We start from the raw sequence: 25,171 nt of genomic DNA on the forward strand, positions 1-25,171 counted from the left end.
CCCTTGAAATTCTTTCAAGGCAGCTGCACAAACATTACTGACGTACTTGGGGCAGACGGCTAATAACATGAATATTTGTGACTTACTTTTTGCCAGCATTCTTTTCTATGCAAATTCATTTTTAGAGCGTAGGAAACCACACATTGGAAGTTTTTGTTCAGTGTATTATCTGAAAAATTTCTATTACTGTAAAAACGTCAGAATGACCATTTCAGTACAATAGGACTAATACTTTTGTATTGAACTACACTTTTTTGCTGTTTTTTATTCTTTATCATACTACGTCTAAATGAATCTAGTTTAATATTTTGACTATATTGCTAGTCTTGCCTATTGAGTGCTTAAGTAAGGATTTTATAATTTTTATTTATGTTTTTAATTATCAAGATCAGCTAAAATTTTGAGGACATTAAAGGGCTTATAAACATCTTTTTCCATATTAGAAATGGAAGTGGCTACCAAACTTTGGGCTCAAATGAATGCTCGTGGAGCAGAAAGCTATGCTAACATAGACTCCTTCCACACATCTGTATAAAATCCACATTGAACTGGATTATATGGCAGTGTGGATTTAGATAATTCAGTTCAAAACATTGTGGATTATCTGCCTTGATATTCTGGATTATATGGCTGTGTGGAAGGAACCATACTTGCAGCTATTGAGAGCAAAGGGTATAGAGGTTGCTTTGTTGTATGTGGGAAAGTGGACATGGAGCTGAACACAAGTATTGGACAGGAAAGAAACTGGGCATTGGATAAGCCACTTATGTATGGAAGTACTGGATATTCTAAAATACTCTTCTGCTGAACATCTAAGCTCCTGTGGGATCCCACTCACCCCTCATAGAATTCTAACTCCAGGGAAGAGAAACCTATAGTATTTGCAAAAGCTTATCGGGTTATTTTTTATCCTGGTAGTTGAATAAAGTCTTTATACAGCAACCCTATCAGTGAGAAATCTCCCAAAAGTCTTGGTCTTCAATTGCCCTGCTCAGGTTTTCCAAACTTGGGACTATGGTTTCTCAATAGTATGGCATTTCTTTTTTCCTGCTGTCTTCCATTCCACCCAACATTATTGTCTTTTTAAATTATTTTTTCCATGTCAGGAGTGACTTGAGAAGTTGCAAGTCGCTTTTGGTGTGATAAAATTGGCTGTCTGCAAGGACGTTGCCCAGGGGACGCCAGGATGTTTTACCATCCTGTAGGAGGCTTTTCTCACGTCCCCACATGAGCAGCTGGAGCTGACAAACATTTCTGACAGCATTTCTGTGTTCTCAGATAATATGTTGTGTCCAGGTTGGTTCATCAAGTGCTCTTGACGTTCAGCAAAGGACAAGAAGGATCCTCTCACCTCTTGAGGAGTCTACTGTATACCATGCAGCTGTGGACAAGTCTACATAGGGACCACCAAATGTAGACACTGCAGACTAACTCAACCAGAGAGGTCAGCCATAGCAGAGCACTTGATGAACCAACCTAGCCATACAGCCTGGAAAACACACAACAACCCAGTGACTCCAGCCATAAAAGCCTTCAATAAAACAACATCTTGTCTGCTCTGCTATACAGAGAAATATCCCAAGCCAGAGTCATACTTGCTTTTTGACAAACTAATTTATATTGGCAGAAAAATCACATTTGCTTTCTCCATTTAAAAATATTAATATGACTTTGGACTTCCGGTGCATGGAAGATGGCGGAGAGACGGTCACTCTGAGGTTCCATCAGAGGACCAGCCACTCCAACGCGGTTGGGTAGAGCGGTTGCTCCCTCTCTCTGGTGGTTTACAGCAGAGAGACAGCGGAACTCAGGGCCCCGGCCGACGGCCAAAAAGGGGTCTCCCTCATCAAGGGGGAGCCCTGAAAAGGTCCGGTACTTCGGGTGCCCCAGAGTACGGCGGACCGCGGAGTTGGCGAGTCGGCGAGGGATACCGCACGGCATATCTCCGTCCCCACGCATACTCCCAATCAAGAACTCAGACACGCACAGGAAAAGAGAGAGAGTCTTATGGACGAAGGGTAAGATACTTCATTTGTGAAGTTGGATATTTGACTTTAAGGATTCTAGCGGGAACTACAAAGAGGTGGAGGGAAAGCAGGGAAGACTGGGACTGAGCGCCGGGATAAAGCCACGAGCAGACTAAGGGACATCAAATGCACATATACAAACCAAGGGATAACCCTCCCCAAAAAATAGGAAATATTTAAGAAGGGCAGGGGTTGAAGACTCTAAAAGCCCAAAGAAACTAAAGGAATTAAACTAAAGGAATTAAAAGAATATGGCGACCAGACGAGTCTGACCTTGAAAACGCCATTGATGAACGAGAGGAGTGGCGAAGTCCCTGAAGCCCAACCCGGAAGGAACTCAGGAACAAAGAGAGGGAGGCGAGAGGACCCAGCAGACGCTGGGCTCACGCAATAGTGGGAAGCCGCGAGAGGGCGAGAGGAGGAGAATCGCGAGGACGGGAAATCTCGCGAGAAAACAAAATCAAAAACAAAACAAAACAAAATAAAGGCCCGATTCGAAGACTAGAGGCAAAATACACAGATTTGAAGACAGAAATAAAAAGTAATAACGGATCCATCGGAGAGCGAAAGACCCCGATAGAAGGGGAAGGGGAGTACAGAGAACTTATAAATCCCATAATAGAAGAGAAAACTAGCGATAATTAAAGAGAGATAGAAAAGATTGTGATTACATCATAAAAGAAATAGAGATGGCTTATAGATTGAGAAGCGAGAAAGAGGCTAAGGACTTAAAAACAATTCAAATAACTCAAAAAAGAGCATCCATCTCAGAAGAAAGTCAAGTGAGGGAAATGACAGAAACAATTTTGAGAGAACTCCAACGCATGCAAGAGAAGCAAGATGCATATCAAAAAATTGCGCAAGAACAAATGCTAGATTTTAAGAAAGAAATTAAAGCGGAATTGAAGGGAATGAAACGAGATTGAAAGTCTAAATCAGGATCTTAAAGAACTGAAACGCGATAAAAAGGAACTTAGGAAAGCACATGACAAAATACAGAGGGAGGTGGAGAGAATGGACACAAGGACTAGCAAATTAGAAGACAAACAAGAAAGGATAGAATCGAAAGAATTAGAATACCAACTGAGATTCCGCAATATATGGGAGGACTCAAAAGAAGACATAAGAAAAACAACAATTGAAATAATATCGAATATGCTCCAGTGCCCAATAGAAGAAGCAGAGGACAGAACAGATCGGGTCTACAGAATTAACACCAACTATGCGAAAAGAAACAAAACCCCACGAGATGTAATAGTGAATTTCACAAAAAAAATATTTAGAGATGAAATATTGAAGGCAAACAATGACCAACCAGTAATATTTAAAGGCAAAAAGATAGCAATCTTGAAGGAATATCCCACCGAAACTCTGAATAGGAGAAGAAAATACTTATTCTTGACCGACGAATTAAAAAAACACAATTTAAGGTTCAGATGGGAGAGGACTGAAGGACTCATGACTACCTATAGAGGACAAAATTTCTGGATAACGTCGGAAGGGAAAGCCGAACACTTCTATCAAAAATTAAAGAAGGAAATGGAGGAGGAGAAAGGCTCAGAACGACATAATGAAGGAGACAACAGACGTAAGAAACTAAATAAAAAAGCTCAGTACTCTATGGAGGGAGACATACTAACTCAGATAGACCCAAAGGACCTATTGAGACAAGGAGCAGAAAGAAGAAGGGACATAACGATGGACAACGAATCGGCAGCAGATACTGAAAGGGAGGAGAATCTAATATCACGTTCAGAGGAAGAAGAGGAAGGAGAAGGAGAAAGTGAAAGCGGTGAGGAATCAACATGAAAAGGAAAATTAAAATTTATAGTTGTAACGTGAATGGACTGAATGCCCCCCAAAAACGGAATAATATAATGGACTCATTAAAAAAATCTAATTATGACATAATCTCTCTTCAAGAGACACACATTAAACGAGATCATACTAAACTATTAGCCCAACAAAGATTAGGCCAAGAATTTTTTTCATCAGATATTCAAAAGAAAAGGGGAGTAGTGACATATATCAACCCCAGTATCCCTGCTCAATTAGCATTCAAAGATAACGAGGGTAGGATCTTAGGTATCACTATCGAAATAGAAAAAACCAGAATATTATTATGTAACATTTACGCCCCTAATGATAGTAAATCATCATTTATTAAAAGATTAAAAGAATTGATAGGAGATAAGGAATTTGATAATCTAATAGTGATGGGCGACTTTAATGGAGTACTAAACAGTGAGATAGATAAAAACCCAAGTAAAGGAAACAAAATTAGGAAAAATAAAGGAACATTATCTAGAGAATTCCAAAATTTTAAAAGGGAATACGATTTGGTGGACATCTGGAGATGGCAACACGAGAAAGAAAGGGATTACACTTTTTTTTCAGAGAGACACAAAAGTTGGTCCCGCATAGATATGTTCTGGGTTTCAAAACAAATAACACTGTGTGCTAAGAAAGTTACTATTCTCCCACAACAGTATTCAGATCACTGCCCCCTAGAGCTAATAATAAACCAAAAAGAAAATAGCTGGAGGTGGAAACTAGATGGAAACTTATTGAAAAAGAAAGAAGATATAGAGAGGAACAGGAAGATTCTAGAGGAATTTTTTAAACTTAATAACAAGCATGAGACACCCCCTTTCATAATATGGGATGCGAGCAAAGCCACAATGAGAGGTTACTTTTTACAACAAGGAGCACGGAAAAAGAGAGAGAAACAAGAACAGTTGAACCAGATTATAGACAAAATAACACAAATAGAAAGGAAACTAAAAGTGGAACCTAAAAATCTAAAGATAGCACAAGAACTTAAACTTAGACAAAAAGAACGAGAACACTTAGAACTAGAACAAAGAGCAAACCAATTAAAATTTATCAAACAAACCCATTTTGAGAATGCAAACAAACCGGGGAGGTGGCTCTCTAGAAGATTAAGGGAAAAAAAAGATGTAACCTATATTACTAGAATCAAAATAGGGGACAAAGAACTTGTAGAGGAAAAGGAGATCTTGAACCAATTTAAAATCTTTTATGAGGATTTGTACAAGAAAGATCAGGTAGACAAGGAAAAAATAACTGAGTACTTAGGGAAACTAAACTTACAAAAGATAACCGAAGAAGACAGGACAATACTTAACGAGGAAATTTCTGAGAAAGAAATAGTACAGGCGATCAAAAAATTGGATGGAACTAAAACACCAGGCCCGGATGGATTTTCCGCAGTTTATTATAAAATCTATGAAAAAGAACTTGTACCACACCTACAAAAAATAATGAATCTCGTTAGGGAAAGCGGAAGCATGCCAGCTTCATGGAAGGATGCATTAATCACAGTGATTCATAAAGAAAATTCGGATCAGGAAGAACTAAAAAATTATAGGCCGATTTCTTTACTTAACGTTGACTACAAAAATTTTTCCAGTATCATGGCAGAAAGGTTAAAAATATTTTTAAAAAATTGGATCAAGGAAGACCAGGTAGGCTTCCTGCCCAACAGACAGATAAAAGATAATGTAAGGACCGTAATTGACCTAATCGATTACTATGAAAAAAACAATAAAAAAGAAGCACTCTTTCTAGCGATCGACGCGGAGAAAGCCTTCGACAGGGTAAATTGGGATTTTTTCAAATTATTAACGCAAGAATTAGATATGGGATTTTACTTTAGGAATTCATTGGAGGCCATCTACCAAAACCAGAAGACAAAAATTAGAGTAAATGGACGAGAAACAGAAACAGTGATGATAGAGAGGGGAACAAGACAAGGATGCCCCCTCTCACCATTAATATTTATAATGACATTAGAGATTTTGTTGAATAATATCAGAGAAAATAAGGAGCTCCAAGGGGCAAAAATTCATGGTACACATTATAAGGTGAAAGCATATGCCGATGACTTAATTTGCTTTATAGAGAATCCAGTTGATACAGGGATGAAATGGATAGAAACAATTAGACAATACGGGGAATTGGCTGGACTAAAAATTAATAGGAATAAAACAGAAGCCTTAACAAAAAATATGACTAAAAAACATCAGGAATTAATATCGAAACAACTGGGCATCACGATTGCCTCGAAAATAAAGTACCTAGGAATCACGATAACACCAAAAAATATTCAATTAGCACAAAATAATTATAACAAAGTTTGGCAAGAAATAAAAAGGGATTTAGATAAATGGAAAAATGCAAAAATCTCATTATGGGGTAGAATCTCGACGATTAAAATGAATGTATTGCCAAGAATGCTTTACTTATTTCAAAGCTTACCCATACTTAGAAACCAGAAAAATTTCAAAATGTGGAATAAGGATTTGCGCACTTTTATATGGCAAGGGAAAAAACCCAGAATTAAAATGAAATACTTAACAGAAGAGAAAAGAAGAGGAGGATTCGGGGCACCTAACCTAAGCTTATATTATGAGGCGTGCAATCTCCTGTGGATCAAAGATTGGATTAAACTAGAGAAGAGGAAAATCTTAAATGTGGAAGGTTCAGATCTCCGGGCCGGATGGCATTCATACCTATGGTATGACAGAAGTAAGATAGAAAAATCCTTTTACAATCATCCGATTAGGCCAGTGCTTTTAAAAACATGGTATAAATACAAAGCAAGATTATATAATAAGACTCCTACATGGATCTCACCAACTGAGGCAGTACAGAGAAGACTAATGGGATGGGAATACTGGCCAAAATACGATGAACTACTTAAAAAAGAAGACTCAGAGTTTAGATTAAAATCGCAACAGGAATTGATAGAGGCCAAATTAAAAATATCGTGGTTGCAATATGCACAACTTAAGGAGTACTTTAAAAGAGATAAAACAGTAGGATTTATGGCAAAAAACAACCTGTGGGACAGGATATTTTTTACAGAAGGAAAACTAATAACAAAAATTTATAAGGTATTATTGGAATGGGATACAGAACCGGATTATATTAAAAACTGTATGATAAAATGGGCAAAGAATATTGGTAGACCAATTCAAGTAGAGGAATGGGAATCATGTTGGAACAGGAAATTAAAATTGACATATGCATCAGATCTAAAAGAAAACTGGATGAAACTATTTTATAGATGGCATATTACACCAAAGAAGCTTGGACTGATCAAAAAAAACATTAATACCAGATGTTGGAAATGTGGAAGGGAGGAGGGCTCTTTTTTCCATATGTGGTGGAAATGCAAAAAAGCTAGGGAATTTTGGCGGATAATCCACGAAAGCACACAGGCAATTTTGGAAACTAGGCTCCCTATAAAACCAGAACTGTATCTACTGGGAATTTCAGAAATGCAGGCAGGTTCAAACGAGGAGAAGATAATGACCTATTTAACAACAGCAGCGAGGATTGTTTATTCTAGATATTGGAGACTAAAAGAAATACCCTCAAAAACAGAATGGTTAATCAAGATAGCAGAAATTAAAAATATGGATAGGCTAACATTCTTACTAGCCAAATACCAGGGCAAACAAAGAAAAGAAACTAATTGGCAACAGGTGAATAAATACATGCAGAATTGTTAAGAAACTAGGAATATGTATGTATATTATTAAAAAGCGGTACCATAGTTAACTATCTTTTTACACCAATTTATATTAGAAAAATAGAAGGATAAGATAACCCACACCAATCCGGAGAAGATAACTGTCTGAAAGAACCCGAAGAGCCAAATGAAGACAAAAGATAAGATATACGGAAAACAGGAATATACCCATCGGACAGGACTCGGAAGTCATATTTTATTTTCCCCACGGATCTTCCCCTCCCCCTCCCCCCCTTTTTCTTTCTTTTTTTTTTTCTTACTTCACTCCCTATCCTCATCTTCCCCTGCCCCCCCATAACCTTGCTTCTCCCCATCCCTACTATCATCACCTTATCACCCCCCCCCCTTCATCCTCGTTTTTTTATTACATATCTTGTATTGAAAATCTTAATAAAGACTATATTTTTTTTAAAAAAATATTAATATGACTTAGAGGTGTGTGTGTTCATGGACATTGTAAACCCTCCGCAACGAGGACATTTTTTTTAATGCAGAGCAAAGATTGCAAATGTGTAGCACATTCTCCCCCGTGGGAGAAGAGCGGTATATAAATTAAATAAATAAATAAATTGTCCAGACATACTTTCTGTATATAGAAGTGCTCTTTAAATGTACACTCAGTTAAATGTACACTCTGTACCAACTGAGCTGCCTAAAATAATCTCTTTAAGTTACTTAATATATTTCCTTTATAGCATTATTTTAATATGTTACAGCATGCTGATTTCTTGCTAGCCTGAGGATGAGTAAAACCGAGGGTATTAGATACTGGCAATATGTCTCTATTAGTGGTTTATGTTACTTAGTTTAAAATATCTATTCTGCCCACAGGCATGGAACCCGTTGTGCTGGAGAAGTGGCAGCTACAGCGAACAATACACACTGTATAGTTGGAATTGCATTTAATGCCAGAATTGGAGGTAAGTATTTCAATATCTTATAAGCCAAACAATTGTTGATCAATTCCATATTTCATTCTATTCTATAGGCTTTACTCTCTGATAAGTGTATATGAAGAAGAAATCCTAATACATTTTTTTGGGAATAACTTGCATTGAACATGGTGACATTTTCTTACAGAGTACATATCTAAGGAGATGCTCCTGCTCTCATTTCTGTTTTCTGGAATATGTCTCCAAAAATCACTATACCTCTTAACAGGAAAATGTTATAACATAACTAGCTGTGCCCGGCCACGCGTTGCTGTGGCGTTGTCTGGTGGTGCTGGTGAGAAATTGTTGAGGTAGTGGTGGTACTGAATGTCTGTTGTATGGTTGTCTGTATGTTTAGTATGCATTTGGTTGTTTGTATACTGTGAAAGTGGTGAGGATCCTGTGTAGTATTGTATAGTATTTATACGTTGTCCATGTGTTGTGAATGCTTGGATTGTGTCCTGCTGCATAGTAGAAAGAGTTGGGCTGGATGGCCCTTAGGGGTCTCTCCAAACTCTTGGATTCTATGCTTCTATCATTATCATCATCATCATCATCATCATCATTATTATGTAGAGGCTGGATGGCCATCTGTCAGGAGTGATTGGATTGTGTCCTCCTGCATGGTAGAAGGAAGTTGATGTGGATGATGCTTAGAGGTCACTCCAAATCTTAGGATTGTATGATGTTGTTGTTGTTATTATTAGTAGTAGTAGTATTAGTATTGAGAGGCTGGGTGGCCATCTGTTGGGAGTGCTTGGATTGTGTCCTGCATGGCAGAATTGGGTTGGACTGGATAGCCTTTAGGGGTGTCTCCTAACTGTCTGATGGTATGATTCGATGTGTATTATTATTGTGCAGATATTGGATGGCCATCTGTCAGGAGTTGTTGGATTGTGTCCTTCTGCATGATATAAGGAAATTGAACTGGATGATCCTTAGTGGTATGTGCTAACCTTAGGATTGTATGATCTTCTTCTTCTTCTTCTTCTTCTTCTTATTCTTATTATTATTATTATTATTATTATTATTATTATTATTATTGAGAGGCTGGCAGGCCATGTGAAAGGAGGTGGAAAGAGGAGTTTTTGGAGGAGCCTTTTTTTCCCTTTAAGGCTTGAGTTGGCTGTTTGCTGGGTTTCCTCCGTGAGGAAATGTGCCTGGGGGAAGAGGGCAGCGGTGGTCAGAGAAGGGCGATCTGGCTGGCTGAGCCCTTCCCTCCTTTCCCTCCCAGATCGTCTTTCCCTGAATCCCCCATACCTTGTTGTGTTCTGAAGAGATTTTATTTTCCTTTGAGGGTTGGGGGGGGGGGGGGAGGTGGAAAGAGGAGTTTCTGGAGGAGCCTTTTTTTTTTCTTTGAGGCTTGAGTTGGCTGGGTTTCCTCCATGAGGAAATGTGCCTGGGGGGAGAGGGCAGCGGTGGTCAGAGAAGGGCGATCTGGCTGGCTGAGCCCTTCCCTCCCTGATCCTCTTTCCCTGGGAGTCCATACCTGTTCTGAAGAGATTTTTTTTTCCTTTGAGGTTTGGGGGGGGGGAGAGAAAGGAGGTGGAAAGAGGAGTTTCTGGAGGAGCCTTTTTTTTTTTTTTGAGGCTTGAGTCGGCTGGCTTTCCTCCGTGAGGAAATGTGCCTGTGGGGAGAGGGCAGCGGTGGTCAGAGATGTCAGTGTTCGTAGTCAAAGGGGTTTGGGTGAGTGAATTGGGCGGACTGGCGGGAAGCAGGAATTGGCCGTTTTTGCACATGCGCAGATGGCGCAGCGTCCGTAGTCAAAGGGAAGCACGAGGAGGGCTTCTTTGAGCAAGCGGAGATGGTGGGTTGTGGGTTGTGTGATTTTCTGTCCCTGTGAAGGTGCATGATGTGATTTGTCATTGTTTCAACCTTAAGGCGTGGATGTTGCATTGTGTGGTTAAATTTCTATGTTGGGGGGTGTTTAATTTTGTTGTTTTGCTCGGTGCTCGAATTCCATTACTCTTTTATATATATAGATGACATATTAAAACATACAATTTTCTGTCAAAATCAATTGCTTACAATAAGTAGAAGAGTAAATAGATTAATGTTAAAAACTATCAGAGTATATCTGTGTTTTCCAGGCTGTATCCCCAAAACTCACAGCAACCCAGTGATTCTGGCCATGAAAGCCTTCAACAACATTATCAGAGTACTTTTATGTGACACTCCCCACATACATACATACATGATTTTAGCATAATTCCAACTGAAAATATACTTTATTATGTCTGTGCAATCTGTGATAAAAGCCTTCATCATGATGTTAATACAATGTATATGTAAGTTTATAAGTTTGAGGAAATAAAACTCAGAAAAAAGTATAATTTGAGTAGTTTTTTTCACTCCCACTCCTATTTTCTATGCAAAACAACCACAAACATGTACATTTATACTATTAATGCCTATTACTTTATATCTAGAAGTTGCTGACTTCATGAATCAGCACACTCAGATTTACCACAGAGTGTGGGTGTAGGTGTCTGACATGTGTCTGTGGCAATGGCCCAAAATGATTAATCTCTTTTTCCAAAATAAGTACACAAGTACAGTACCTTGTTCACTGAACTGAAATCACATTTCTGGGTGGCAGCAGCACATGAGGAAAGATGCTTAGGATTAGATGGTTATGATCACGCATTCTTTTCAGAGGATTTTAAACCTATGCACAGGCTTCTGTTCACAGAACTGAGTTTTCTCTCCACTGTAAGGAAGGCCTATTACATTCGTAGTCCAGTTCATTGACAGTTACTTGTAAAAGTGGGAAAATACAATATATTTCATTGTACATTTTGCAGCTCTGGCAATTACAAGAGTGGTCATAGTGGGAGAAGCAAGCCTAGGTTTGCTACATTTAGTGGCAGCATTGCATCCCAGGCTCACTTAAGGTTACAGAGGGGGAAAAGATCCTTGTTAAATGTTTGGATAGACTGTATATTTGTTCCATCATAACTCCAGAGAAATTGCTTTGCACACAAGAATCAAGCTAGTAACAAAACATCTAAATCCCATTGCAACTTCCAAAACAATAATGAAACAACAATAAAGGTCTTTCTGTTGCTATTAAACCATTGCTATGTGCTCACTGTAAAAATAATTGAAAATGGCAAATTATTGAGTGAGGGCACTTTCAGACAGTGCTAAAATCCACATTTTATAACTGAGGCAAAAAAAAAAAAAAAAAACCAGGGACCTGACAACAGGTCTACACACAGACCTGTCAGTCCTGGGAAAATGGTCCCTCACTGCTCTTACAGCCTTCTTTTGCAGTGGATTAAGATGAAAGGCAGACCGGGGGCATCTGGCGGGAGTGTGTTTTTTAAAACATTTGTTAGGCACTGGATCTCATATGCGCACATGCGAATATCTTCATGTAAACTCAAGCAGATTTGCACATGTGCATATGAGGTCCAGCATACAACTGAGTGATTGAGATATATATATATATATATATATATATATATATATATATATATAAACACTTTGGTTGGATCACGCTCTCCACCTAAATGTTAATTCAAGCTCTCTTTAGTATTATAAAGTTGAAAAGAAAACATAAGAGCAAGTCCTAATTGTTTTCCTATTCCTCTTCCCGCGAGCCTCCTGTGTGGTCATGGTTCGATGTTTTGACAGCCCGATCAGCTATTTCGGGCTTTTAAAAAGCTCATGTGCACTGCAGCAGTCCACACAGAGGAAAGGGAAGAAAAGAAAATGTTTTGCATGGTGACAGAGATATACACTCATGCAAAGGTGCACATTTTTGGGATGGAATCAGGTTTTAAGCATTTTTTTAAACACATGCTTTTCAGCTGTTAACCCAATTCTGCCCGCACTTCGGCTGAATGTCATTTAGCCACACACACCTCTTTGAACCTGGTTACCTCCAGGGGTTTAGCCATTTGTATGTAGAAGGATCTGGAGAAGACTGAGCTATTAGTGGAATGAGAGGGAGAAATGTAAGGGCAGTAGAAAGAATGGGTGTTAAGAAGAAAAGTCATTCTATTATTAGGCAGAAATACTATCTTTTTCCCCAAGTGATTATTTATTTTTGATTTTATATTCCAAAAATAAATATTTGTTTCATGGTTTATCTATTTATGTACTATTTTGGACTGATTTCTCGATACAGTGCTTTGACTGTTAAATATATAAAAGATACATATTTTACTTTATGTGTGCCTTGAAATCATCTTCTGATTTATACTGAGGTTGCTCCTCCACTCTATTTTTGATCACCTTTATACCTCCTAGAAGCCCTTTCAGAGTTCTACATAATTTTACCACCTCAATGTTTAGTTATTATTATGGCCCTGGTTTTAATTCTGTTGATGTGTTTTATTGTTTTATGTAGTTATAATGTTTTAAATTAATTGTTCTTTGTTTTAACTTGTGTTGTTGGGCTTGTCCCCATGTGAGCTGCCCCGTGTCCCCCGAGATGGAGGCAGGATACAAACGTTGTTGTTGTTGTTGTTGTTGTTGTTGTTGTTGTTGTTGTTATACATTGGGGTTTGCCAGTTCCTTTCTTTGAAATGTAGCCCACAGCAAGGCCCCCACATCCTGAAATATTCACCAGGCCAAGATTTAGGTTAAGGTTAAGGTCATCAAGATGCTCTCCAGGACTTAGGATAAAATAAATCTGTTTAAATTTTGAAGCAAATGTAATATTTATATTTATTTTAAAACCTACATAGATTTACATAATAGATTTTACAATAATATAAAGAATTATCTCAAAGTATATTTTCTAGCTCATTTTAACACAGTTATTTCAATAACTGTAGTAAAATTGTGTTGCTTAGCTAAATCATTTTTGATGCACAAAACTGGTAGATGATTAATTCGCTCTTGACTAGTTGTGCTTCTTTGCCATGTTTTCAGTGAATTTGCCAGTCTGCTGAACTTCAGACTGAAGAAACAACAACTGGCACTTTACAAAACAGTTTAATGCTGCATTTTTAATTGTGTTTGCAAATTTGAGCTTTGAATCAATCTGCTTTAAATATGGTTTTAAATATATCAAAATAGGCACATGTTGTCCAATGGCATAAATAAGAGTGCAGATGGAAATAAATCACAACGATGGAACAAAAATTCAGTATGATGAGAGGATAATGTAATGTATTGTATAAAATAATTCATTTTAGTTGAATGGACAAAACAACAATCGATATTTTGTCAATACCGTTTTTGTCTTCTGTTCATCTCACTTAGTTAGCCAGTCCATCACACTGGGGGACCCTGCTCCCAGATCCCGAGGCTAGAGCCCTGTCATCCCCTTCTTGTGGGTCTCTAGGCCTACAGTATCTAGTATTCATTGGCAGTCTCCCATCCAAGCTAAGCCCCGCTTAGCTTCCAAGACAGGATTTGCTGGCTTTACTAAATGATAGATGATTTCAGTAGGTTGGAGGATATTAAGGAGATCTGAATATAGATGGTTGTAGAAAGTTACTTTGTAGTATATTAAGAAAATCTAGTCAAAGGGCGTATCCAGAAAGCACCTAAAGTGTGCGCCCTCCCACATTTTCCCCTGGGGTGTCCAAATGACGCCTCAGGGAAAAGCGAATGCCTTTGGCACAAAGCAGAAAAACCTTGCTTTGTGCCGAAGTAATTTGTCTATTGGAAAGACCTGGGTCTTTGCAGCTGCTGGCGCTGTGTGGATGGGGACCAGGAATTGCATTGCGCAACTTCTGGTGCCCATCCACACATCTGTCTCAGGTTTTTTGGGCTCCTGGAGCACAAAAAACCCAAGACAGCCCCCCCCCCCAAACTCCTGAAAAAAGCCTTTAAAAAGAAAATAACTTACCCAGCTGCAATTCCCCCTTCTCCAGAGCTCTCCTGGTGTGCCAGGAGAAGGGGGGGAATCACTCCTTCTGGTACATCATTTCTCCACATCAGGTCTGGAGAAAAGGGAATGCATTATTTTCTTTTTAAAAAGGTTTTTCTGGGTGGGTTTGTTTTGTGTCTTGGTGCCCTGCTGGGAAGTCCGGCAGGGCATCTGGACACCCCCCCCCCCCAGAAAGCATGGATATTGGGGGGAGGTGTCTGGACTTCAACCCAGGTGCAATCACATTTAAGAAACGCAATTGCTTCTGTGTTAACGTGCTGTCTGGAACCGCCCACAGTGAAGCAGATGAATGCCTTATCTCAGACCTGCACAACCTGTGCCCCTCCAGGTGTTCTGGACATCAACTCTAGAATTCCTGGGCGCTTCTCAGAATTAGAGGCCCAAACACCTGGAGGAGCACTTATCCCTACGCTTCCTTCAAGAGACTCTTTAAAGACCACACACAGTTTTGTACTTCAGACAGAACTGGATGCTGTAGTAAACTACAGTGACAGGGGCTCTTTGTCAAAATTATGTATGTGTATAAGTGTGTGTGTGTGTGTTTGTATGGGTATGTATGTTTGTGCATCATATGTACTCTATAGTTCCATTTTAACTCCTATGGAATGCTAGGATCCAGAGTTTACAGATTGGTATTTAGCATTCTTATCCTGAGAGACTTGGTGCTTCTCATCAAACTACGAAACCATAGGATTTAATGGATAGTTGCCGTGGTAGTGAAACTAAAAACATTAATGCCACAATTGTGAAAGGATCCCTGTATTCCTTCCTACTAGGGGTGTGCGAAATGGCACAGAATTCTGTTTTGCTTTCGAGTGCCCCCCTCCCTTGTTCTGTTTTTGGAAAGATTCTTCCCGAACTCAGGATTCCGAATTATGAATTTGAATTACCCCTCTCCTAATCTCCCAGAATCTTCCCCAAACCACAACGGATACCTGAAAGTCAAAATGAAAACACAATGAAAACAGAACAAAAACAGAATGGATTTGTACACCCCTATTTCCTCCTTGAAAAGAGAACTGGATTATTTGTGCACAAACGTGGGAAATTCATTCATATACTGAATTATTGTGTAAAGATGGCTACATCAGACTGTAGGAAAAGAGTAGTTAATGGTTCACCATCTGCACTGGCTCACTGAACAGTTAGTTTGTCAGACTGCACCTTGGAGAAGATCTCAGATAGCAGAACTCTAAAAGCTCTTTTCTTGAGACTTTAGAATATCACTGCCTCATCAGACAGCACAGACCAGTCACCCACCAAACAACAGCTTTTTAAATTTATCTTCCACAGCTGATTCCTTTCTGGATATTCTTCTGGGGATATTCATTCTTAATGTAAAATATAAAGAACCTGAAATGGTCTATAATCCCTTTTTTAGTTCATGGCAAGATCTGGGCAGTTATTGTCTTCCAAAGCAAGAACAATGTTTCGTATGAACTTCACAGTGTGTTCATTCAGTTTCAAATCAATTAGAATTGGAGGTAGAGGTTGGTAGAGAAGGTAAAGTGGAGTTTTACCAACAGAAAAGCAAAGTTGTGTGTTAATTGGAAGTTTAAAAACTGGATAAACATTCAAGCTAATTTATACTGAAGAGAGGAACAAAGCTGTTATGTTTTCAATTAAAAGATGCTAATTTGGTTTATAAATAGAAGTGTACTTATTGAAAGAAAATAAAAAACAGTATGGGTTGCAAAACATTTTTCTGTCCATTCTGCTGAGACTTTAAATCTCTACAATAATACAACTATTTTATTTTATTTTATGACAGTCAATTATCATAGATCCAAATATGGAACCTTAGTATTATTATTTGAATCAAGATAAATATTACAAATACAGCTGTAGACTTATATTTATATTTTGTCCAGTCCTCTTACCGCTAAGATTTTCAATTTCATTCTCATCAGGCCTCTTGATGTCCTCCCAGCTAGGCACCTTAATGTAATTCCCTAAATTTGATGTTGGCAGGTTGGTGCCAAAATGACCAGTCACCAATTTATTGACCAGACATGCACCAATTTAATTCTACTACAATATCTCTGTAGTTCCAGTGTAGTGCTGTAGGTGGGAATTAAGAATAGCTGTTATCCAGCACTGTCAATTCCTGCACAGAAAAGGCAACTATAGTTTCAAGTGGATTTGCCTTCCAATTTGTTTCCAAGATCAATTCCAGTTGTTGCTGTTGACCTAAAAAGTCTTAAATTACTCTTTCTCTAAATCAGGGGGTCTCAAACTTTTTTAGTCATGGAACCCTTTTTGAAACAAATGATTCTCGTGGAGCCCCAAGAAATGTTTATATATATTATAAATTATATTATATATAATGTGTATATATCAGGCATGGGCAAATTGTTTGAACAACATAAAATTAACAGTTTTTCAGTGGAAGATCCCAGAGGCCATCCAGTCAAACCCCCTTCTGCCATGCAGGAAAAGCACAATCAAACCAACCCCTGAGCAGTGAGAGGGAAATAGGGTTTTGGAAGCAAGGAAGGCAAGGGAGAAAGGATCTGAGTGGCAAGGAAGGGGAGGGAAAAAAAACCCTTTTTGGGGCAAGTGAGGGAGTGGAAAAGGCTTTTGGCAATAAGGGGGCTGAGGGAAAAGGGCTTTTGGGGGAGAGGCAGGTTGAAATGGCTTTTGGGGGTGAAGGAGGTGGGGAATGGAGACAGCAGGAAAGATGAGAGAAATCTTGGAGGAGGAGGAGGAAGAGGAGGAGGAGGAGGAAACCGAGGAGCCCTAAGAGCTCCAAGGAGAACACTTTGAGAACATCTGCTAGAAATTTGAGATCGTCAGAAGTTCAGCTGCATATCCCAAACCTTTGGGCCCATCTACATGGGCCAAATGAGGGGGGGGGGGGTGAATGGACTACATGGTGTCCATATTATGCCTGGGGCCCATTGATTATAATGCTGCCAAGGCCATTTGCGTGTTTTCATATTTTTTTAATTTGAGCTGATAATCATCTCATGCTGTTTTTGTGATAGGGAACATATTAATGTTACATTTTCACTAGAGGGGGGGGCTCTTTTGTGAATGAAGGGTGTTTTTTTTTTAAAGAAGGGAGTTCATTGGTGACAGTTCAAGATAGCAAGGGGAAAGATAGTTGAGTCAGTTTTGAGAGTCAGGAGAAGTAAATGTGTACTGAAGTAAAACTCTGACAAAGCCCAGTTCGAATATTATGAAAGCAACAACCATTCTGTATATTATGAAAGTAAAATAGAACTACTTATTCCTTTCTTAAACCTGACTGGCTTCTTTAAGCTTGGAATATGTAGTGTCATGTTTCCCATTAAAGGAACTAATTGTAAAATAAATCTGCCCACACCAAAGTCACTCTGGAGACCTATGACCCAAATCCAGGAGAGGTTTAAATAGGGGACTATAGGACTAGGTGAGAGGGACAGACATTCAAAGCTTGGAACTGAAGGGCCTGTCTGAATAGGCCTATGTCACAATGGGACTTGAACATTCATGGATTTTGGTACCCATGGGGGGCCTAGAACCAAATCTCAGGGAATATCAAGGACTCACTGTATATCATTCTGTATCTTGTTTGTCTTTTCCTATAATCCACCTGGATTTTTTGTGGAGGGACACATTGAACAAATCAATAAAATTTGTCATTTTTCTTTTTAAGGAGTACGGATGCTGGATGGCGATGTTACAGACATGGTAGAAGCAAAGTCACTTAGCCTCAACCCCCAACACATACACATCTACAGTGCTAGCTGGGGTCCTGATGATGATGGGAAGACAGTGGATGGACCTGCTTCTTTAACACGCCAAGCCTTTGAGAATGGTGTCAGAACGGTACGTGCATAAAACAATGATTTTTTAAAATACCATATATTGTTGATGTTGACTAATTTTATAAAAGACAGGTAGTGATGCATATTTTGGTACCAGGTTTTGTTTTGTTTTGTTTAAAAAAAATAGGAGTCTTGGGAAAATATTGACCTTGTTTCATTAATTACAATATGATCCCCGTATGCTTGGGGGATATGTTCCCAGACTTTACGTGCACATTCAAAACTGTGAATAATAGCAAACCATATAGAAATGATATACTTCCAACCCTAGAATACCATGGAGTCACACTGGAAAATGCCTAGAGATTACATTTTTTTTGTCAAAACACATAGGTACGAGTCCCATGCTTCTGTGGGTCATGTTGTATAGTAAAATCTAGAGATCTTTTGTCTGAATGAAGTATAGTTAGGCTATGACTCTGTTATCAATTCAGTGGCTTCTGAACATGATGAGGCATCTTGGCATTATAGGTTTTCAGATAATTGGTAGCCTGATGATAACAAATTCAACATACATGCAGTCTTATCCTCAAGCAGTAAGTTGTGCATATTAGTGCTACCTGAAGATGTTCATGCCAGTATGTGAATATCCAGGAGGTATGTGGAGTGTTGTACCTGGTGCTGGGAGTAGGATCAGTAGCTCAACTCGCTCTATAGCCATCATATAATAATAATCCTTTTTTGTGTGCAGTGCTTGCGCTTATTTGGGAGATAATAATTCAGTGTTACAGTAATGGAAGTAAAGGGAAATATAAGGTCAGAGGCTCTTTAAAGCAATAATGCCCTCCATATAACCACACCAAAAATTTTAAGCCAGAGTTAGAATGAAACAAAATGGTAGATTTCTGAATGTCATTTACACTAAAGAAACAGACAGTGCATGCTTCCTTTTGTCACAATGATCTGAAAAATTCACAGCCTTCATTCTGAAGAATATAAAGCAAGTAATATAACACTGAAAAATATTTTTTTGCAGTAACACTGTACTTTTCAACAAATACACTTCTTTACACTCTTTACAGCAGAACACCAATGGGAAATCTTGTTGAATTTCTGCTCATTACTTAGGCTTTCAAAAGCAAAGAAATTTGTCCGGTGAAAGTCATATACCACCTATAATTCTGAACTGTGTATTTTAGAGAATCCTGGCACTTACAGCATCTTTACTATCTATTCTGAAATCAGTAGTCTCCGATACAGATAGCCCTCTAAGGGTTTGAACTGAAAGACTCTAAAAGACCTCTTTAACAGTCTCTGATCATTTTTTGGCCAAGTGTGCACTCCTCTCTCTGTTGTTTCTTTTAGCTCTAACATTCCGATTCAACTTTGTTTTTACTGTATCTTTGGAAAGCATATAATCTAAATAGGGCTTAGAGTTCCTTCAAATTCTGCCAGTTGGATAGTAATACTCAAGTTTTAAAAACAGGCAGGAGAGCTAGGGTTCCAAAAGGCTCACTCTTTATATTAGTGCTTTGTAAACAGTCATTAGACTTTTAATAAAAATTGTGTACCAAGAAGGACAGGAAAAAAGAGGATATGGTTGTTCACACAGCACATGTTTAAACTATGGAAATCTCTTCCTCATTTGGTAGTGATAGTTCTCTCATGTTAATATCATCATTAATTTAATTTAATAGCTTTAGAAGGGGATTACAGAGAGCTGTGGAGGAGACGACTATAGATAGTGCTGATAGGTAGTTTTTATAGTTTGCCTCAGTCACTGGTAACACAAATACAAGAGTGTTGTGCACATATCTGATCTGCTGACTTCTCATGAACACCCAGTTGGCTACTGTGGGAACTGAATGCTGGGCTAGGCCATTGTTCTGATCCAGCAGGATTCTTTTCATGTTCCCTGCCAAATCTTTCACTAGAAAGAATGTATAAAGGATTTACCATGTCCTTCTGTTTTGCCACTTTGCCAAACGGTGCATTCTTTCAGAATATACAATGGTCCTCACTGTGTTTGTAATGATTCCCTTTTGAAAAAATACTTGGAAAATTGATTTCTTCTTGATTTCTGCAAATGCTGTAATGATGGGAATACAGTAGAGGGGAAAACAATGCAAATAGTGAAAACATCACTGTTCAAAATTTGTGGTTGATAAGGAGGGATCACAATTAATTTCAAAGGGACTTCCTTACCACACTTCCTATTGCCAACAGAATCATGATGGGAATGAGCTATGGAAACAGATTGCATATTGTTGTCCAAATGATAACCTGTTCAGGAGTTTTCATGCCAATGATGTATCACCATATACCCTCACTTTGACAGTGATAGTACCAATTAATTGTCCGGCATTCTACTCTTTCAGCTGCTTTTAAAATTTCTCTTTCCTTCTCCCACTTTCTCTTTCTTTTTAAAAAATATTTTTATTAAGGGTTTTCAGAGTGTATTTTACATTCAAAAATATGGGGACTGGAAGTGGGATGGATTGGAGGAAAGGATGGAGAAGGAGGGATAGGAAAGAGGGATCGTAGGCTAACGGGGACTGGGCAGAGGTTGGGAATTGGGGTAAAAGTTGGAGTTGGGGTCGAAAGGTTTTTTAAAAAGGAAAAGAGGGGAGGAGGAGAAGAAATGAGGGGGGTTGTTGGTATCTTCCATTCTTCTTCCTTGCGTTTATTTTGTTAATTCAGTTTTGTATGTTGTTCTTTGGGTCTTCTACAATGCAAACTATGTTGTCTGCAAATGCCCTTATTTTATATTCTTGATTGCCAATGGTCATACCTTTGATCTTCTGATCTTCTCTTATGCTCCTTAATAAGACTTCCAATCCCACTTTCTCTTTATAGTGGGTAGGTAGAGAAAAAGTGCACAGATTATGCCCTTCCAAGTAAGCTCAGGCAAAAAACAAAATTCTACAGCCATTCCTTCCTATTCACTCTCCAAATCCAGTAGTCCTGAAAGGTAAATTATAAAGACTTGTAATAGGTGATAAGGAAATAATAATCTGGATTTATGTTTCATCTCACTTCACATTTTCCTGTTAACAGACATTTTTTAATTCAAGTAACTAAGATAAAATGAACAAAATTGATTTCCAGCATTATAGAGCATAAAGGCGTCTACTAATCCAGTTGATGGTGGTCTTAACATTTTATAGATATTTTAAATGCCATTAATAAAGAGTGTGGTTACAGTCTCTGACTAGACATTGTTTGCATGACAAGCGGTGACTCAGAGTCCCCCAGCTAAGGCTCATTCCCCACCAGCATGATGTAAACAAACATTTATGGATTTTAAAAACCAAATTTCTTTGAACATAATTTGGCATTGTTGCTTCTATGGATGTATTGCACACCCTGCTTCAAACACTGTGTAGTAGAATTCTGCAGTTTTTGTTCTTTGAACTTCTAATCAAGACTGATTAAATTAAAATGGGGACCCAGGCAGAAGACTGCCAGAGCTTGGGGGACCATTCCTTGTTTTGGGAAAGCACTCATATCTCCTATTTTCATTTTCCTTGCCCTGAGGCGGTTCCTAGAGAAAAGTGTGAAATAAACTGTAATTAGCTGATTGTATTTGCAAAGGTTGAAGCATAAATTATTGCTACCTTATTAATAGAAAAAATACTGCTGAGGATTGTAAATCTATATGAAAAATGGCATAGGGCATCAACAGAGACAGCAGATAGAGGTGGAGAGGGTAAAGAAAAGCACTGAGAAATTGGATGCCCAGGCAGTGAGAAAGGCAGCAAACAATAAGGCAGGCAGAGAAAGGAAATAAGAAATTGGGAGCTCCTTAGTCTCTTTAGCCCCGGCAAAAGAAAGGAGGAATCAGGCACCCCTTCCTTTGCCCAACTGCCTGCCTTCTTACAGACTTTCTCATGCCTGGGGAGAGGAGGGCAGCAAGCAGTTAGTCAGGGTAGAGCAACAAATGGATGGGATACCCTGTTTCTCTCTTCCTTAGGCCAGATGAAACAGACTCACATGAAAAAGACCAAGAACTGAAGACTGGTGGAACAAATGAATAGTGGTAGCACATGAGACCTGTTCATCTTTCTGTTGCAGGATGGAACTGGGCGGGCACCCATTTTCTTTCTCGGTTTGCCCAGTTGCTTGTTGCCATTCTCATGCCCAGGTGAAAGAAGGCAGTGTGCAATCAAGCAGGCAAAAAAGTAAAGGGTCATACTCTTTCCTTCCTTTGCCCGGACAGAACAGACACATGCAGGAACAGAAGAGGAGTGAGCAAACAGAGAAAAGGGCATGGGGCAAGGCAAGTATTCAGGAACCATAGTGGGTAACCCTCCAGGGACTGCAATAGCAGTAGCACCCCACCTCGCTCCACGCCAGTGATATTCTAGGGGGCTGTGACCTAACCTCCATCAGAGTTGAAGGCTGATTACCAAAAGTGTTTCTGATACCCAGCAAAAAATTTTATTTAAACTTCTAATATAATTAGAAATACGAGTTAAGCAGTTGCTTAAAATCTCTTCATTCTTTTTATTGCTGCTAAGAAGTTTATGGACAGAGAAAGTTAATGATTCCTATTGAATTGTTTTGAACTGGTGGAGGAGGTCTGGATATATCAAAAAACTATCTTCAGCTTGAATGGAAAAGTAAGACAAAACCTCTACAATGAATTTATGTAGTGGAAATCTCAGTTTAAATACTGACTGTTTATTAGCAATGCTCATGTTTTAGTCCTTTCAGCTAGATAAAACATTAACAACTGTAATAGCCTGATTAGCCTCCGGTGTCGTAGTGGAGTAAAGCCTCTTGACTTGAAGGTTGGGTTGCTGACCTGAAGGCTGCCAGATTCAAATCCCACCTGGGGAGAGCACGGATGAGCTCCCTGCATCAGCTCCAGCTCCATGCAGGGACATGAGAGAAGCCTCCTGCAAGGATGGTAAAAACATAAAAAAAACATCCGGGCGTCCCCTGAGCAATGTCCTTGCAGACGGCCAATTCTCTCACTCCAGAAGCAACTCAAGTTGCTCCTGACACACAAAACAAATCCTGATTAGCACAGTGAATTTTTCATATGGAAAGAGCCAACAATTTTACAAGCTCGCAATGTCTTCAACGGAAAAAAAAAAACATGGGTTCAGTTTAAAGACAGATATACCCTTAACCCACAGTGCTGTATGGCAAATTTCCTATTGCCTGGTGAGCTTCTAGGCCTTATACTAGTTTTCATTTGCTATGTTGCTTTTGTTCATAATCATTTACAGTTCAGTGTTTCTGCTATTAGTAAGTAAGAGTAGAATAGTGTTAAGGCATGCTTTCTTTAGATCATTGTTATGTAAGACAGGAAGTTGAAAATATTTTGAGAATATGTCTGATCCAAACATGTGAGATCACTACATGTTGATCTCACATGTTTGGAGATCAACACATTGAGATCACTACAGAGACTCCTGTGTTCTATTTGGGCTGTGTAGACATGGCCTATGGCCAGATCTACACGAACAAATACTTTGGGGCCAATCTGGCATGTGGTTGGCTAGATCAGCCCCTGATATGGGCTACAAAAGGAATCCTCAAGCCACTGTGGAGGCAGGAGGATGTTTCCACCTCTCCATGGAGCTAAACAGTCACCCATCTTGTCTCCCCCCCCCCACACACACACACACGTGTCATGGTGGTCTCTAGCCACAACTTGGGTCTTAGATGAAGGCCATCACTTGCAGCTACATAGACTGGCATGACGAGGGAAGGGATGGGGAGGCATCCCCTCCTCTCCTCGCTCCATGCCTGGTGAGGAGATGACTACCATTCTAGAAAACACAGGATGGCAGTGAGGACAGTTGCAACCAGTTCCATTTTGGAATTCGCCCATCTCTTTAACAAAGGCCCACTGTTGGGGGACTGGCTAATGTGGGACAAGGTCATGTTACATTTGGCTGCCATGGAACTGTATCCTGCCACCGTTAGTTAACTCCTAACTAGCCTCCCAAAATAACTTCTTTTTACAAAAAAAAGTAGGGTGAGGCTTTTTTCCTTACCTGCCAAATCCATTTTCCAGTTTGGAATTAAATGCACCTAAACATATTGAAATAAGTTAATGTAAGCATGCATGTTGATAGTCTATTTTCTCTTTTGAAGTGGAAAAGCATTCCAGTATGGAGAGCACTGTTGCTTCCAAATGTCACACAAAACTGTTGTACAGTAAAAGCACCTAATAACTAGGCCTGTATACCTGGCTCAGCCAAAGTCCAAATTCCAGAGTAAAGTATAATGCTTTGATCTAACTAGATTCAGTTCACATTGGCTTACACTGAGTAGCTTTAGTTCTAAATTTGAATACACCACCTCAATGTGATCTAGAGGTTTACATCTAGATCACCCTATTTCTAACAACAATAAATTATCCATATTACTAAAACAGAGCCTTTCTTTACATCTATAAAATCTGACAATCTAGCAGTTCTAAAACATGCAAATGTGAGTGGATTAATAGGTACCACTCCAGAGGAAAGGTAACGGCGCTCCATGCAGTCATGCCAGCCATATGACCTGGAGATGTCTATGGACAACGCCAGCTCTTCGGCTTAGAAATGGACATGAGCACCAACCCCCAGTCGATCACAACTGGACTTAACGTCAGGGAAAACCTTTACCTTTTTATAAAATCTAGATTGCTCTATGAAACTGTGAAACCCCCAAGATGCATGTGAAGCAGAAACTAAAAGTAGCCTAAACACCTGAAATGCAACTCAGAAAATTTATGGTCCAGATTGCCCCAGAGTTATAAAACTCACTGAATAACCTTGAGTCATTCATTGTATCAGCTTCATAGTGTTGAGGTGAGGATAATGTAGACAGAATTGATTTTCTCTCACAAAGCAGATCTGTTCCAGTAAACTGAATTTTGAAGCTCTTTACTCTGGGATTTTTTGGGGGGGATTCACATGGGAATCATTGAACTAAAGATAGCAGTAGCAGATAGGTAGATGAGACAATAAGAATAATGAGAAAGCAGGACAAGGATTTTGATGGAATGGATGATGAGATGAATTTCTAAAAATTCATGCAATTTTTTC

At 39.0% G+C, this 25,171-nt stretch overlaps 1 protein-coding gene across 2 annotated transcripts in view; it reads left to right on the top strand.

The window, feature by feature from the left end:
* The window catches only part of pcsk5 (proprotein convertase subtilisin/kexin type 5), a 352,794-nt gene that overhangs the window by 148,547 nt on the left and 179,076 nt on the right, over positions 1 to 25,171 (top strand). For both annotated transcript variants that reach the window (XM_062972004.1, XM_008103279.3), the window contains exons 6-7: positions 8,419 to 8,507; positions 18,011 to 18,183. In XM_062972004.1, coding sequence (XP_062828074.1) covers positions 8,419 to 8,507; positions 18,011 to 18,183 — 262 coding nt within the window. The remainder of the gene's footprint in view (positions 1 to 8,418; positions 8,508 to 18,010; positions 18,184 to 25,171) is intronic.

The sequence above is a fragment of the Anolis carolinensis genome, chromosome 2 (assembly GCF_035594765.1).
Source record: "Anolis carolinensis isolate JA03-04 chromosome 2, rAnoCar3.1.pri, whole genome shotgun sequence".
NCBI classification, from domain to species: Eukaryota; Metazoa; Chordata; class Lepidosauria; order Squamata; family Dactyloidae; genus Anolis; species Anolis carolinensis.